This window comes from Acartia tonsa, chromosome 4, assembly GCF_053477335.1.
Source record: "Acartia tonsa isolate MP-2025a chromosome 4, ASM5347733v1, whole genome shotgun sequence".
Taxonomy (NCBI): Eukaryota; Metazoa; Arthropoda; class Copepoda; order Calanoida; family Acartiidae; genus Acartia; species Acartia tonsa.
The window spans coordinates 31533270-31547400 of record NC_137263.1 but is presented as its reverse complement, the minus strand read 5'-3'; the positions used below and the strand labels follow the sequence as shown (position 1 = coordinate 31547400).

The 14131-nt window shown below is 31.5% G+C and overlaps 1 protein-coding gene across 2 annotated transcripts; it reads right to left on the bottom strand.

Moving 5' to 3' along the window:
- Positions 1 to 919: 919 nt before the first annotated feature.
- Positions 920 to 12807, bottom strand: LOC145316779 (kelch-like protein 12). 2 transcript variants are annotated; one of them, XM_080157511.1, is made up of 15 exons: positions 12639 to 12807; positions 11329 to 11811; positions 9581 to 9695; positions 8208 to 8335; positions 7744 to 7849; positions 7223 to 7330; positions 6681 to 6773; positions 6220 to 6306; positions 5777 to 5904; positions 5244 to 5304; positions 3533 to 3612; positions 2746 to 2825; positions 2148 to 2365; positions 1774 to 1927; positions 920 to 1419 (listed from the first exon to the last, which is right to left on the bottom strand). In XM_080157511.1, exons 2-15 carry the CDS (start codon positions 11487 to 11489, stop codon positions 1163 to 1165), a joined length of 1776 nt encoding a protein of 591 aa, XP_080013637.1. In that variant the 5' UTR covers positions 11490 to 11811; positions 12639 to 12807; the 3' UTR covers positions 920 to 1162. The 2 variants fall into 2 exon arrangements, with proteins under 2 accessions (XP_080013637.1, XP_080013639.1); XM_080157513.1 differs by lacking the exon at positions 12639 to 12807 and adding an exon at positions 12553 to 12602.
- Between the last annotated feature and the right edge of the window lie 1324 nt (positions 12808 to 14131).

Sequence of the window (14131 nt, the reverse complement as noted above, 5' to 3'; positions counted from 1 at the left end):
TATCTTATTTTTTAAAGTAACAAGGATGACAACATCCATGAAGTAAAGCTTGAAAAATTGACATTGCATTAGGAAAAATACACACTAACAAATATTAATTGGCAATTTTATAATAGCTACGCAAATAATCTTATAACAAATTGTACCAAGAATCAACACTCTGCAGAGATTGTTAGTTTAGTTGTTATGGAGTAACACTCCTTTTAATCTGCGGCTGAGCAGCAAAAACAATGCATGGCTTTCAGTAACTTGCAAAGGTCAAGAATGGTTATTTCTCGCATCGTATTATTAACAGCTTTCCGCGGATATAAAATGTACATCGGGCTAAAAAAAACTCGTTTTAATCAATTAATAATGTATTTTTATATTCGTAGAAAACTGGATATAATACGATGCTAGAAATAGTTTTTTTTAATATGGCTGAGAACTGGTTCTAATCCACCAGATATTAAACAGTTTCGAATGAATACGAGAAATATTTTATATTTTATGAATTCAAATTAGGTGCAGATATAACGAAACCTCGAAAGAAAGAAATTTTGTAGGGAGTTTGGTGATTATTCTTTAAAATTTGACTAAAATACATCAATGTCCAATAAGTGATCCGGAAGTTAAAGTCTCTTAGGCGAAGTAAAATGACCGCCATATTTACACATAAAAACATTGAGAATCATAGTATTTCTTAAGGATTTTTGCTTTTTGACTTGAACGTGTATAAGGCTTTGGTTTAATTGAGCGATAGCGGTGATAATGTACTTTAGTGGTGGTGGCTGGTATTTCAAGTTTTATAATTTCGTTGGCTCAAACTTTGGTACTAATAATTTTAATCAAGAGAAAGGTTTATTAGATTTTCAACCTTTTCCTTATTCCTTAAGATCGCTGAGTGAAATTAAAAACAAAAAATAATAAAATCCAAAGATGTACAAGAATAAATTTATTGTAATAAGCTAAGTACCGTATCTCATGTAAATGTATTTATATAGTTATTATGGGCATAATACTATAAACATCCCTGGGCTAGTCAAGGAGTAAGGGTTTCCTAAGCTTTACATAAAAATAAAGGTAACTGTAAGAAACTTAGGAAACTCTAACGCCTAGGCTAACCTACGAACTTTTATATAATTAAGCTAAATGTATAATTAGAATATATTGCACAAAACAATCACTGTTCAAAATTGACAGGTTTATCAATAAGTATCCCGCCCACAAACCCGCTCATCTTCTTCATAGAGTCAACCTTGCTCCACTTGTCCTTCTCTGGCTCGTAGCACTCTACGGTGTTCAGGATACTCTTGTTCACACCAAATCCCCCGCTGACGTAGATCTTGCCCTGGTGAGAAACGACGGCACAACCAAACCTGGGCTCCAACATGCTCGCCACTGCAAGCCATTCATTTCGTTTGGGACAGTAACGTTCAACTGAAAATATATTAGAGTTAGATTGTTGTTATAAAAGCTTTCCTAAAAAGTGTAACAATAAACAAGTTTCTTAAACAAGGAAAATTATGTTTAAATGTAACAAAGAACAAATTAAAAAAAAAGATAAATCATGATACCAAAATGTAATTAGTAAAAGTGAAGGTAGATATTTGACAGATATTGTCAATAAAACACCAATGTGATATTTTAATTCATGGATTAATGATTTTTTGTATCATTTTGAGTAAAAAAAATTAATCAGTAAGTTATATACAAGGTAAAATACATGTTTTGAAATATCTATTGGAAAAAATATTAAATATGAAAAAGCCAAAAATGGGATTTCATTTTTACCTGTATTGAGCGGAGCCCCCCAGATGCCAGCCTTGGGTGAGTCCATGCCTCCAATGGCGTACAGGTATCCTCCATGATGAACTAGGCCACATTTCCATCTCTTGGTCAACAGGTTGGCTATTTCTCTCCATTCATTCTTTTCTGGATCATATACCTGAAAACATTTTTTTTTGTTATTTTATCAATCCTGAGATCTTTGTACATTACTAGCTGGATGTTATAAAAATTTAAGAGAAGTCACTAGATAAAAAAAAACACTAGTGTCTAAAGTTTTAAACTTGCAAAATATTTTTTTCTTCAAAATTATATTCTTATCGCTAAGTTAATGATCTTACAAAATTATTTACTAATAAAACAATCGCACTTTTACATACCTCAGCGGATGAGAGCCAATCAGCCCCATCGCCTCCGCCCACAACATAAATGAGACCGTCCATAACCTCACAGGTATGAGAGGACCTTGGGGTCGACATGCTCGGCAAACTCTTCCATCTGCTTCTCTCCGTCATGTCCAAGCACTCCATGGAGGAGAGGCGCTGCTCGAAAGTGCCTCCTTTGCCACCTATGCCTCCGATACAGTATATGCGTTCTCCTGGAAAATAAAAAAAATAATTTAATAATTGAAAACCCATTAGACCATTAGTCGTAACAATTTCTTTAAATTTTTAATAGGCAATTGTGTTATGTGAACCTAGTAATAGTGTCTAACTTTTTATCTTTGTGACGTAACAAAAATCCATCTCTTTTATAGGGGTTTCCTTTCCCACCTCCCTTCTCATCCTTAGATTTTTGTTACGTCACAAAGATAAAAAGTCAGACACTATTACTAGGTTCGTGTTATGTGTACTATTATATATGAGCAGAAATAAGAACCAGTTAGGCTGATAATTACACTAGCGACGAGCCAAAAGCATGCTAAGACAAGCTATTATTTGATGAGAGGGGAATAGTATGCTAATTTAATTATCATACCTAGAGCTATACTTGCTGACCAGCGACGAGCCAACAGCATGCTAGGACCAGCTGTCCATTCGCCACTCTCACAATCATACCTGTAATGAGAAAAAATATTAATGTTAAATCCACTATATATATATAACTGTATTGCTAATTTGTCTGATAATTACGTTGACATTATGACCGTCATTAAGCCTTACTTATAAATGCATAAAAAATATTAATTAACTAATTGATTGTAGATTATAAAAGTAAAATTATATGATTACAATATAATATATTTTTGGAAGAATATAATGTATTTTGTTTTAATTGGTTTAGTTTTACAATTATTAATACTAAAATTTTTATAGATTGATATCTGATACAGTAAACGGGTAAATGTTAAGTAGTTCAGGTGCGTGCACAGATATTTTTCAAGGGGGGTGTAAGACTATTAGGGTTAAAGGGGAAGGTAGAATTTCAAAATACTTTTCTCTGCAGAGTGTTTCTAACCCCCTAAAACCCCGGCTCCCCCTACCCCGGGTCAATTGTGTATAATCGTCTCCCCCCCCAAAAGGAATGAAATAGGCGTACTATAACAGTCCCAAGACTTGTAAAACATGTTCTAACATTTTATAACTTAAAATTTTTTTGAACTTTAAAATCTTGATTTAGTAGTACTAACTAGCAGTGTCTAGATTTTATCAACAATTATAGTCTATAGAAGGCGTAATTTTCTATCACAATCAGGGGACGGGTTGTACATAAATTTATTATACATTGTCTTATCCCTCCAGATGGCTGGGGACGATGAGTTTACCTGGTTACCCTGTTTACAGTTCTGGATCCTGTCGGAGAATTTGTATCCACCTCCTCTCCTCCCAGAAGATATATACTACTCTGAAATTGATCATAATCATTAATTATAGTGAAGAACATTATAGACAAGTCATAAATTTTTAAATTTAGTTTGAAGGCCCATCGAGAAAACAATACTCTGATTCGCTAGCCATGTAATTCGAGTGTGGTTAAGTTTTCTTCCATCATTTACTCCCTTTTTTCCTTTTTTGGTTGTTATAATTTGTAAATTATTTTCCGATTGTTGTTTATTAAAGAAGAGCTACATTTTTTTAGACATATTCTTCCTTTTTTGTTTATAATTTACATTAAATAATTTGTTACATTTGAATAATAATTTTAAATTTTTTTTTTCAAATTCTTATCCTAGCCAGAAGCTTTTTTAAGATGTAATTTTTAAAGTTTTTATCAAATAAAGTTATTTTGTACAGAGAAATAAAAAAGTGATACAATTAAAAGTTTTACTTAAGAGCAAAAATATTTTATATAACTTTTTATTACATTTTTATTCAAAAAGAAATATAAGAAGAAATGAAAGAATACTTTTTATATACATATTGCTAATTCAATTTGGAAGTGTTGATTCATTAATAAACACCGAATATAGTTAATAAAAAAGAGCTTTCTTGTCAGAATTGATTATAATTTCAATATGAATACTAAATAAATCATTAGGTCAAGTCAACTCATATGATATTTCTTAGGCTAACCAGGGAGCTACACTTTTCTATGTCTAACATATTTCTTTATATCCTTAAGGAAATCCCAACTCTAAGGCTAGCCTAGCAAATTTTTATAGGATTTTAGAAACTAACAAAAACTAGCGGAGTTAAAAATAAAACCTCAGCATTTAGCCTAATCTAACATATCTTTAGAAGGTAGGTATGAGTTGTGAGATTACATGAGGCTTCAATTCAACGTTTAACTTTTCAATTTTTGTATACTATTCCAGTTCAAAATTTTTCCAAATCCGATTCATTTCTGCTGGATTAGAATAGGTTTGAGTCACACGTAAAAATAATAAAAAAATAATATAACCCTCTTTATTTGCCTGGGTCTACGGTCCCTCGTAGCCAATAAAAACAGACATTAATGCTGATATTTTCAATGATTATCAGTGGAAAACTGCCAATAATGCTTGAGATAACAAGGATGACAACATCCATAAAAGCGAAGCTCTGAAACGATAGGACACACGGACATTAACACTTGTATAGTGTCAGAACTGAATAATCAGAATATAAATGAATAAGAGTCAAAGCAAAATTGTGAGTAAATTTGTTGAAAAACTTCTTGATACAGGATAATGTTTATGGACATACTTACATTTTTAGGACTTGATTTTAGAGTTGCTTTGCTTATAATATTGTACTTTGTTCATGTTGTCCCATGAATCAGTATACCAAAAATCAGAACATTCGGATTATTAAATTTTTTTAAAGTAAAAAATCAACATGTTTAAAATGGACGTACGGACATTCTGGTAATGATTATAGAGTTGCTACGCTTTCTAAATCATACCTAACTACTTCAGGAATCACCATGCAAAGTTTGAAATCGATAGGACAATTCTAACATGCCTAAATTAACAAAAAAAGCTATCTGTCTCAGACGTACGGACGGACGGACCTAATTATAGAAAAGCTTCGCTTTTAAAAAATATTAATATTTACCTTGTATCCAACTGTAGAGATACAACTTCTCCAATTTTCTACTTCAGCTAATTGCTTCCAACTAAAACAAACATTAATTTTTCCATCTGGGCTTTACACAATCAAACATACGTAACTAATTTCTAGCTAATATTAGAAATTGTAAAATAATTACTGCTTGCAAACTTAAAGATAAATAAAAAATAATATTTTACACCCAATTTATTCATTTTATATTTTAATCTCGTTTGAATGTCGTGTGATATTCTTATAGCAATGCTAAATTGTAATTTGTAACAACAATGTCTGTATTTCATTTCGTCTGTAACAATATGAGGAAATTGGATTTACTCGGCTGGTATTTGAGCAAAAAGTCTTAAATTTAAGATATTCCTGTCCAGCAAAATAGTTGGATATACTGAGATGTTTTATAATATGGTCTTTTGTCACTTCTTGTGATTCCATTTGCGGATATGCAAATCATCCAATCAACACCCATGTAGTCCGTCTGTCTGTCTGATTGTATCGATTAATTGTAAATTAATATTTCTTACCATTTCTTTCTGAAGTCGTAGTACTCCATAGGAAGGTTTTTCCAGTACATGCGCATGACAATGAATATCTTTGGCCACCTGGCAGGACGGGGGGTCTGGCTCCAGTGTGACAGCTTCTCGTCCTTGTTCTAAATAATTGGGGGTTTATGTTAATTTTTAATTTAGCTAACAAGTACACAAAATTTATAGATCAATTGAAAATTAATAGTAGTAACATCTTGAAAATTTTACCCACAAGTGAGTATTCATAAAATGACATCAACATTTTACATTACCTAAGTCACATTTATGTAAAGACTAATGTATGGGCATACCCCAAAAGCTTTAATATATGCGCTACCTAAAATATTGTTATAGTTATGATACTTTTTGTCATTATAAGATTTTTGTTTTAACTCCAAAAAGGCTTTTCACTCAGTCTTATATTTGTTAAACAAATTTACCTTCATTGAGTATTGTTTAGCTTCCTGGATTGGTCCAGAGAAAACAGGATTCTTCTTTATCATAGGAACATTTAAACATTGATCTATCTAAAAATTTAAACAAATTAAGTCTTCATTTTTAAATATACTAAATTAATTCTATTTTCTTATAAACAGGTCTTTGCACATATATTTTTTAAGGGGATTGTCATCATAAAGGGGTAAGGGGTATGTCAATCCTATATAATTTCATTTCCTATGGTGGTGTTAACAGTTACACCCCTCCTCACCAATTTAAGGACTGGGAAAAAGATCTTTTCAATTAAAAAACCTTTCCTATTTTCTTTATTGATAGCAATATAAGTATGCTAGTAAACAATACGGACATGTGGATGCCGAAATGAAATAATTTTGCGTCATCCATGCTATTTTTGGTTGGATGCTGTATAATACAATAATTAAAATAATTATTCTAAATGTACCTCATCTGAAGTCATGAGATGGAAGTATACAAATTCTAGCATCCTGTTGAGATCAGTGCTTCGTTCGGATGGGTCGCCTGAGATCCAATTCATCTGACAAAACATTATATATTAAAGCAAAAGTAAAATGCATGATACAAATCTACATATTCCAAAATATATAACAGTTGAACCGATTGTTTTTCCTTTTTATGAAAAAATCTGTTTCCACCTGGGAAGAATCCACTATCAACACCCCCCCCCCCTATCCGAGGAATTTGAAGCTTTACAAGGTGTCTCAAAAAATCAGCCATGTGACGTCATAAAAATAAGGGATGAGAGGAGAAGTGGGGAAGAAAATCCCTAAACAAGAGATGGTTAGTCTCTCATTTTTATGACGTCACATGGCTGATATTTGAGACACTTTGTAAAGCTTCGAGAAATTTTCTTTTGTGACAACAACTTCTAAATTACATTTGTATTATAATTCTTTGAAACAAAGCTGTTATGATTTTGTTGTTATTTCATACCTATGTATAATATAAAATTATGAAAATACTTACGATGGCTTTAAAAACAGAATATTCTGATGAGACGAGAAGTTTTTGACTAGAAATAATTGACAAGAGTTGTTCGCTTGAAAGCTCTAAGAAAGGCCGAGTTTTCGATATCTGAAAAATATTTTAAGTTAATATGTGATCTATCAAAAAATAGAATCATGTAAAATATAATTCTTAGTATTATATCCCTAATCTTATATACGTTAATTAATTAACAAAGCCCTTATAATGAATAAAATCAAAGACTATAGACGAAAAAATTTTATTTTCATCCCCAATTATTGCAAACAAAATTAATCCTTCAGTATAAAAAAAAACTATAGAGGGAAACTTTAAACATTGCTTTTGTTTTTATCAACCAATCAAGATTTGATAAAGTTGCCAAAATTTCTTGAGCAAAGGAATAAGAAAACGTGTTTATAAAACTTTGTGGACCAATATGATTAGTTCAATATTCCCTTCCCTCCCTGATTAATGGAAAACTAAACAGAACAGAAAATACCAAGAATTATACCATTACTGACCTCATCAAAGTGTTGAAGAATATAATCCTTGGCGGCTAAATGCAAGTCCCAAGGTCCCAGGTTGGATGTGTACAGGAAGATAGAAACTGCAGTTGTCTTATCCATCCTGAAAAAAATGAATGCGTATTTTTCTTCATAATTTTAATTTTTCTTAAGATATTGAAACATTTGCAATGAAATGAAAATAAATGCATGTAAATCCTCTAAATATCCTAATTATTTTCTATTTTAATATCTTGATAATTGTACGTCAAGGCAGAACTCTAAGTTCACTATTCTGATCATTACCCCACTTAACCTAACCTTATGTTGTACCTGCTGCGGTTATATTTATAAGATGAGCTGAATTGAGGGAGGAGTAATTTCAATTTTTCTAGAGAGGTGGGAAGATAATGAGCGCATGTAAATCGGGGGTTATTTAACCGTGTTTTGGGCCCTCTGCTTTAAAAACTAATGACCAATACCTGCTACTAATATATTGAACACATGTATGTGACAGAGCCTCAATCTGGAGGTATGTAGATGCGCACAGCAGATCCTGCACAGTGCGCGGGTTCAATACTAGGTCCTTGCTGTACATAAACTTCATTATCTAAAAAATAAAAAAAATATTTAACAAATGTAAATGCACAAAAATACATATAAAGAAAATAAAATAATTTGTATGATATAATTTCTTTTCTATTTTTACAGACTATTCCATCATATAAATGAAAATAATTGTATTATAGAAAAGTATATTTTTCTAGTTATATATTCATACATATGCATAATTATGTCTTTACAAAGTATCTTCTTTAGCTGTGTATATATATTATTGCATTAATGATAACATAATATAAATTTGGAGGAATTCAAAAGTGGCCATTTTCCATAGAACGACTGGAAGTTAATTTTTTAATAGTATATTTGTGAAAAAATGTTAAAATCAAAAAGTAACAAATGAAATAAAAGTCTGTGCTTTCATTTAACGTGCTAAGCGAGCACAGGAACCCATCCCACCAATATTATTTTATTGAAATTGAAATCGTGATGTGGTGCAGTTTTTTTTCTATTTGTCTCAACCCCGCAGGTGCCCAAATCCTGCTGAGCTACCATGTAACCAATATAAACTAATGTAAGGTAAAATACACTTAAAAAGCTACCCCTAAATTTGCTTGTCTAAATAGTTGAAATGCCTTTAAACTTTTGCCTGAAAAACACTGAAGAATTATCTTTAATATATGCTTCTGAAACAATTTTCCAAGTGAAATGATAAAAAGATTAAAAATGTCTTGTTTGGTCAACATATTGCCTTAATATTTCAATTTATGAAACTCAAAAATTTATGCATTTATTCTAAAATACAGGGCAGATAGCAAAGTTACCGCCAGAAGAAAATTATACTTTTTTTAATTTATGGAAAAAATAATTAATTAATTATGTACTAGTTAAATTCAATTAAAAGGCATATCAAATTTATCATCCATAAATATAAAAAATAAATGCTGGATCTTTTCCTCCATGTGTCATATCACTTTATCCTTGATTTAAACTTAAAGAATAGAAAGCATAATATGACAAATTGTGCATTTTATTGAATATATTAAGATATATGAAAATATTTTTTGTCTACACATTTATGATTTCGTTACAATAAGTTTATTTTGAACCATTATATCTATTGTTGGGTTATACTATTGGAAGATGTACCTTTGGGCTTTCCTCCCCCTTGAAACTGACTTTGAAAAGATATTTTGTCTTTTAAATTAAAACAAAGTTTATCCTGTTTTTGTTGTACATACATAAATACATCCAATCACTTTAGTTTTACATTTTGAGAAAAAAAAACTCATACCTGGCACATTATTTTACAATTTCTAATATCTTTAATCTCTACACATGACAAGGATCTCTCCCGGAAACCTCCAAACATTGACCGGAAATAGGAAGAATGCTCCATCAATACTTTCCTAAAAAGTAGTTTAATTTTAATTGTCTATTTCAGCAAAAAGTACTCATTAACGGTTGAGAATGCTACGGGGAAGCAAAACTATGGTTCTTATCTAGTAAAAGTTTTTTGTTTGTTTTTACCCTCATAGGAAATATCGAGCACTGAAACACCCCCCATTTCTTGTTAATGGATTGAAAATAAGAGTTAGGTAATTTTTTCCTATGCCTAGCCTCTACAGAGGCTACCCAGTACCTAGTAAAACCTAGTCAACCTATTGTGATAACGTGTGTTTAAAGATAAAATAAAACCCAAATATTTCTATATTTGGAAAGATAACTCCAAAATTAATTTTAATTAGTTATTCTTTAAAACAATTGTTAGCAAATTTTCGGGGCAGCAGAAAGTGTCATGTGTAACGTTATAAAAATACGTCTATTATCCATTTATATTTTAGGGGTTTCCTTTCCCACTTTTCCTCTTATCCTTTATTTTCAGACCTATTTTAACGACGTCACACATGACACTTTCCGCTGTACCAAATTTTCTCAGTTTTTTTTGCCAAGCCTTAAACTAACTGAAGAATGAGCAGACAAGTGTGGAAATGAACCAATATTGGAAAATAGATTTATTTCACTTTTATGATTTATTACATTCTTAAAATAACTAGGATTTCTTGTAAAAACTATGATCATAAATTTTATTAATCCTATACCTAGTTCAATCTAAAGTGAAAAAAGCAGTTTGTTTGAAAGTAAAATTTACTAATCTAGCATGTTATGTAAACCTAAACCGCGCAAAGGTTTACCTATATCATCCTTCCTTATATAATAATAAAGTAAATGGATCTCTGTCTGTGAGTAGTACTGTGTTCCGAAGGATTTCGCTAACTGCTGTACCGATATGGTTCTCCTTTACAGTGTAAAGGTCCTGGGAAGGTTTATAACTATTTTGGGGGAGGATACCACCACCCTACCAAGATAAATCGCCCAAAGAAGATAAATCACCCCCCCCCCATTGTATTTATTTTTTAAAACTAAGAAATTAAAATTTGGAGGGATGGTCGAGATCAATTATCACACACACACCTCTCTAGAGGCCTCTAGTGTCGTAGCCGCTAGTATAGGCATAAATAAGTATGTTTCCATAATTTTATAAGCAGAGATATGTATTGTTACAGGATATAGGTTAACCCTTTAACTTTTCTATAAAAAAATAATTGCACTTTAGAACAGATTAAAACGAAAATTAAGGTCAAGAATAATTGGTAAGAGTTGTAAAATGAAATCTGAGACTTGGAATAAAGTCAAATTAGTAAAATAAAATAATAGCATCTAGGCTGGTACAATCCATTTTTTTAATAAACAGTCCACCCCACCCCAACCCTTCCACAGTTTTATTTGTCCCCTTCAGGTATAATTTACTATGACGAAAACTTGATGTCATTTAACATAAAAAATAACACGATTAATTTTGTTAAAAATTAGAATTAAAAAGAGAAAGGTAGGTGTGGGAAAGGGGGGGAGGGTAGGGTTTTCTATAGCGACTTCATTTTTGATATAATTATGAAAGAACGATATTATATAAAATTCAAAATTTCACCATATATTTGTTATTCTTGACCATTACGCAATAAAAAGAATATAAATATTTACCTATGACAAGGCAGCCTAGCTCCACCAGCAACAATGACTGTATCAAACTGTCCATACTCCTTCTGCCACTCGTTCAGCTGGTCCTCGTCCAGGGTGGTCGCCAGCACGCTAGACTTGCCCAGCCCCATCTTGCGACACACTTGCTGAGCCAACAGGGTCATAGCCACGGATGCAAACGATACAACTATTCCAAAATAAATTTGAACTCTGTTTTGTTTAACTTTAACTAAGATGCATCTCTTTACGTCGCTCGTACAGCAGCGGAATTGTGTTGGCTTTCTTTGATTATAATACAGACTTCAGCTGCAGAGACCTTGGTCAAATAGTACCTGATCAGGCCAGAGATGTTGGAACAGTACTGACACACAGAACTGTACAGATATCTGTGTGTGTGTGTGTGTGTGGAGCGGAGACTCTCTACGGAGAAAGCAACTTCTTGTATGTATTTGCCTCTTATCTGTTTTTGTCAGCTAATAGAAAGACCTATAAGAAAATGAATGATTAAATAAATTAATAATTATGAACATATAATTTATAAAAGCATACTTTTGATAATTTTATATATTAATAAATATAAATACCCTATAATAAGTAAAATTGCAAAAAAATACTTCTGGTTTGTTTTTTTATAACCCTTTAGATGACGACAATTAAACAATCCATTTTGAATAGGTAATAAATCATTAACTTCTAGATGCTTCGTCCCTAGCCCTTAGTTGGGGGTAAGGTATGCCTAGAAAATAGTCTAAAACCTTTCCAAGACATCTATAAAGGTTTTCTAAAAAGTACGGCCAATTCTAACCAGCATTTCCCGAGATCTTTAGCTTAAGACAATTGCTACTTACTTTATAATATAGGAAAAGAATAAGATGAGATGAAAAATGTGTTTTTATATACAATTATATAATTTTATTTTCACTTGGTTGTTAAAGCTATATTATCACGACTGAAAAATGCTTTTAACTTACTAAACAATCTGATAATTTGAAAAAACAAATTTATATTTGAAATCGGAGCTGTATGTATGTATAATACATTTAATTTTAATCAGATAAAACAACTTCAAATTTACAATGTTTTAATTTTAAAACTATATTTTATATGCAATAATGTATAAGAAATAGTCATGTTTGATTTGAAGCTATCTATTTCAATAAAAATACTATTTTGTCGGCCTATATTGTAATTTGTCGACAATAACCTAAATATTTGGACTAACTTGACCTAAATGACAAAATTGTCCCAGTTTCTTGCAATTCAAGAAATAGAGAACTAAAAGAAATATACGTAAATGCATTCAAAATACACACCTGTACAAAATTCTTTTAGCTCATATACTTTTATTGCTAAAAAAAATAGTATCACAAATGTTTTTTTTTAATATTAATATAACAGATTTAGATTTAACTAGAGAAATTACAATTGACTAAAATGAAAGAATATTTTGTGTATATTTGGTTAAAGGACTAGAAATATACTGACAAAATAAATCGATATAAAATAACACCGGCGTATTCATCCTGTAAAGATCGATAATTTTTCTAGGGGACTATTTTGTCAACCAGCTGTTTAAAGGGGGTGGGAAAGGGGAGGGTGATAGGGGATTATAGATATGAAAGGTTATAAGCGATAAGGGGGAGGGGGGTGTTATAGGATGCTTTCTATTATTCAAGGGGAAAAGGGAAGTAATGTAGGGGAATTGTGCATAATAAACAGGAAGAAGCACCTGCCCATACACTTTGCCCCGGTCATCGCGATGTATGTGTGTGTACGTGTTTTAAAGCCGCATATAAACAGGGATAAAGGAGATATTGGACTGGAAAATACACTAGTCCCCAAAGTTTTATAATAGCGTGTTTTTATTCGTTGGCTTAACAACTTTGGGTATTTTATCAAATTTGATTGGCTGATTTATTCCGTTGAGTGTCCAAACGTTTTATCAGTTAATTGTAATCTACAGAAGGGGTTATTTTGTGTAACGTCATTGGGGATATACCTCAATCTATCATCCATTGTCTTATCCCTTTAGGTCCCTGTAAATAATGCTTTCCCTCCCCTACCCCGTCTAACTACCCCTAATAATTCCCCCGAGATTAAAAAATGAAACCATATGTTTTAATGTCAGATTTACGGCGAATAGTTCCACGGAAATAACTTTCGGGGGGATTGAGGGGGGAGGGGTAGGTAGGGTTAAAACATATTAAATATTTAAAATGTGGGGCATAATAATAGTTATAATGTTTTATATAAAAATATTTAAATTCATTTTTGATAGGTATGTTAATGAATATTTTTTTTACTCAAATTTACTTACGATCTGTTTATCAATGACAAAGTACGGTCTTGGTTAGACAGACTTACGTATGTTTCTTCTCACAAATTCAAGAATAGATGTGCAACAAATAAAACTTATACATATGTTTTATGCAGAACATATGTTAAAATTATATTTGATTAAAAAGTGTTATTATGCTTTACTTTGAAAGAATACAGATGAAAGCATCCCCCCTCCCCCCCCCCCACACTCCCTCTCGCCCTGCGCTGGGTTTTACAAGTCCAGGGATGAAGGGAAAAAATAAATCCGCGGCGGAACAAGAACAAAAAATGGACATATAATATGCAATAAACGCAAGCTAACAGTACCATTTATTTTTAAAGAATTATGAAAAACATACAATACTATTGTAGATGGATAGGGCTGTAGATTTAATTATTTATGATTAATTCTATATGTAAGTTATGATAATAAAAATGTCACTTTATCATATTTTGCTATTGAATAAAAAAGATTTAAAAACATTCT

What these genes read in the sequence shown, in the direction of transcription:
- LOC145316779 (XM_080157511.1), bottom strand. Translation starts at nt 11,489, where the DNA reads ATGACCCTGTTGGCTCAGCAAGTGTGTCGCAAGATGGGGCTGGGCAAG. An exon ending in ATTGTAAAATAATGTGCCAG is followed by an intron (nt 8,336 to 9,580) that starts GTATGAGTTTTT and finishes TTTATTTTTTAG; the next exon opens with ATAATGAAGTTTATGTACAG. An exon ending in GTTCAATATATTAGTAGCAG is followed by an intron (nt 7,850 to 8,207) that starts GTATTGGTCATT and finishes CATTTTTTTCAG; the next exon opens with GATGGATAAGACAACTGCAG.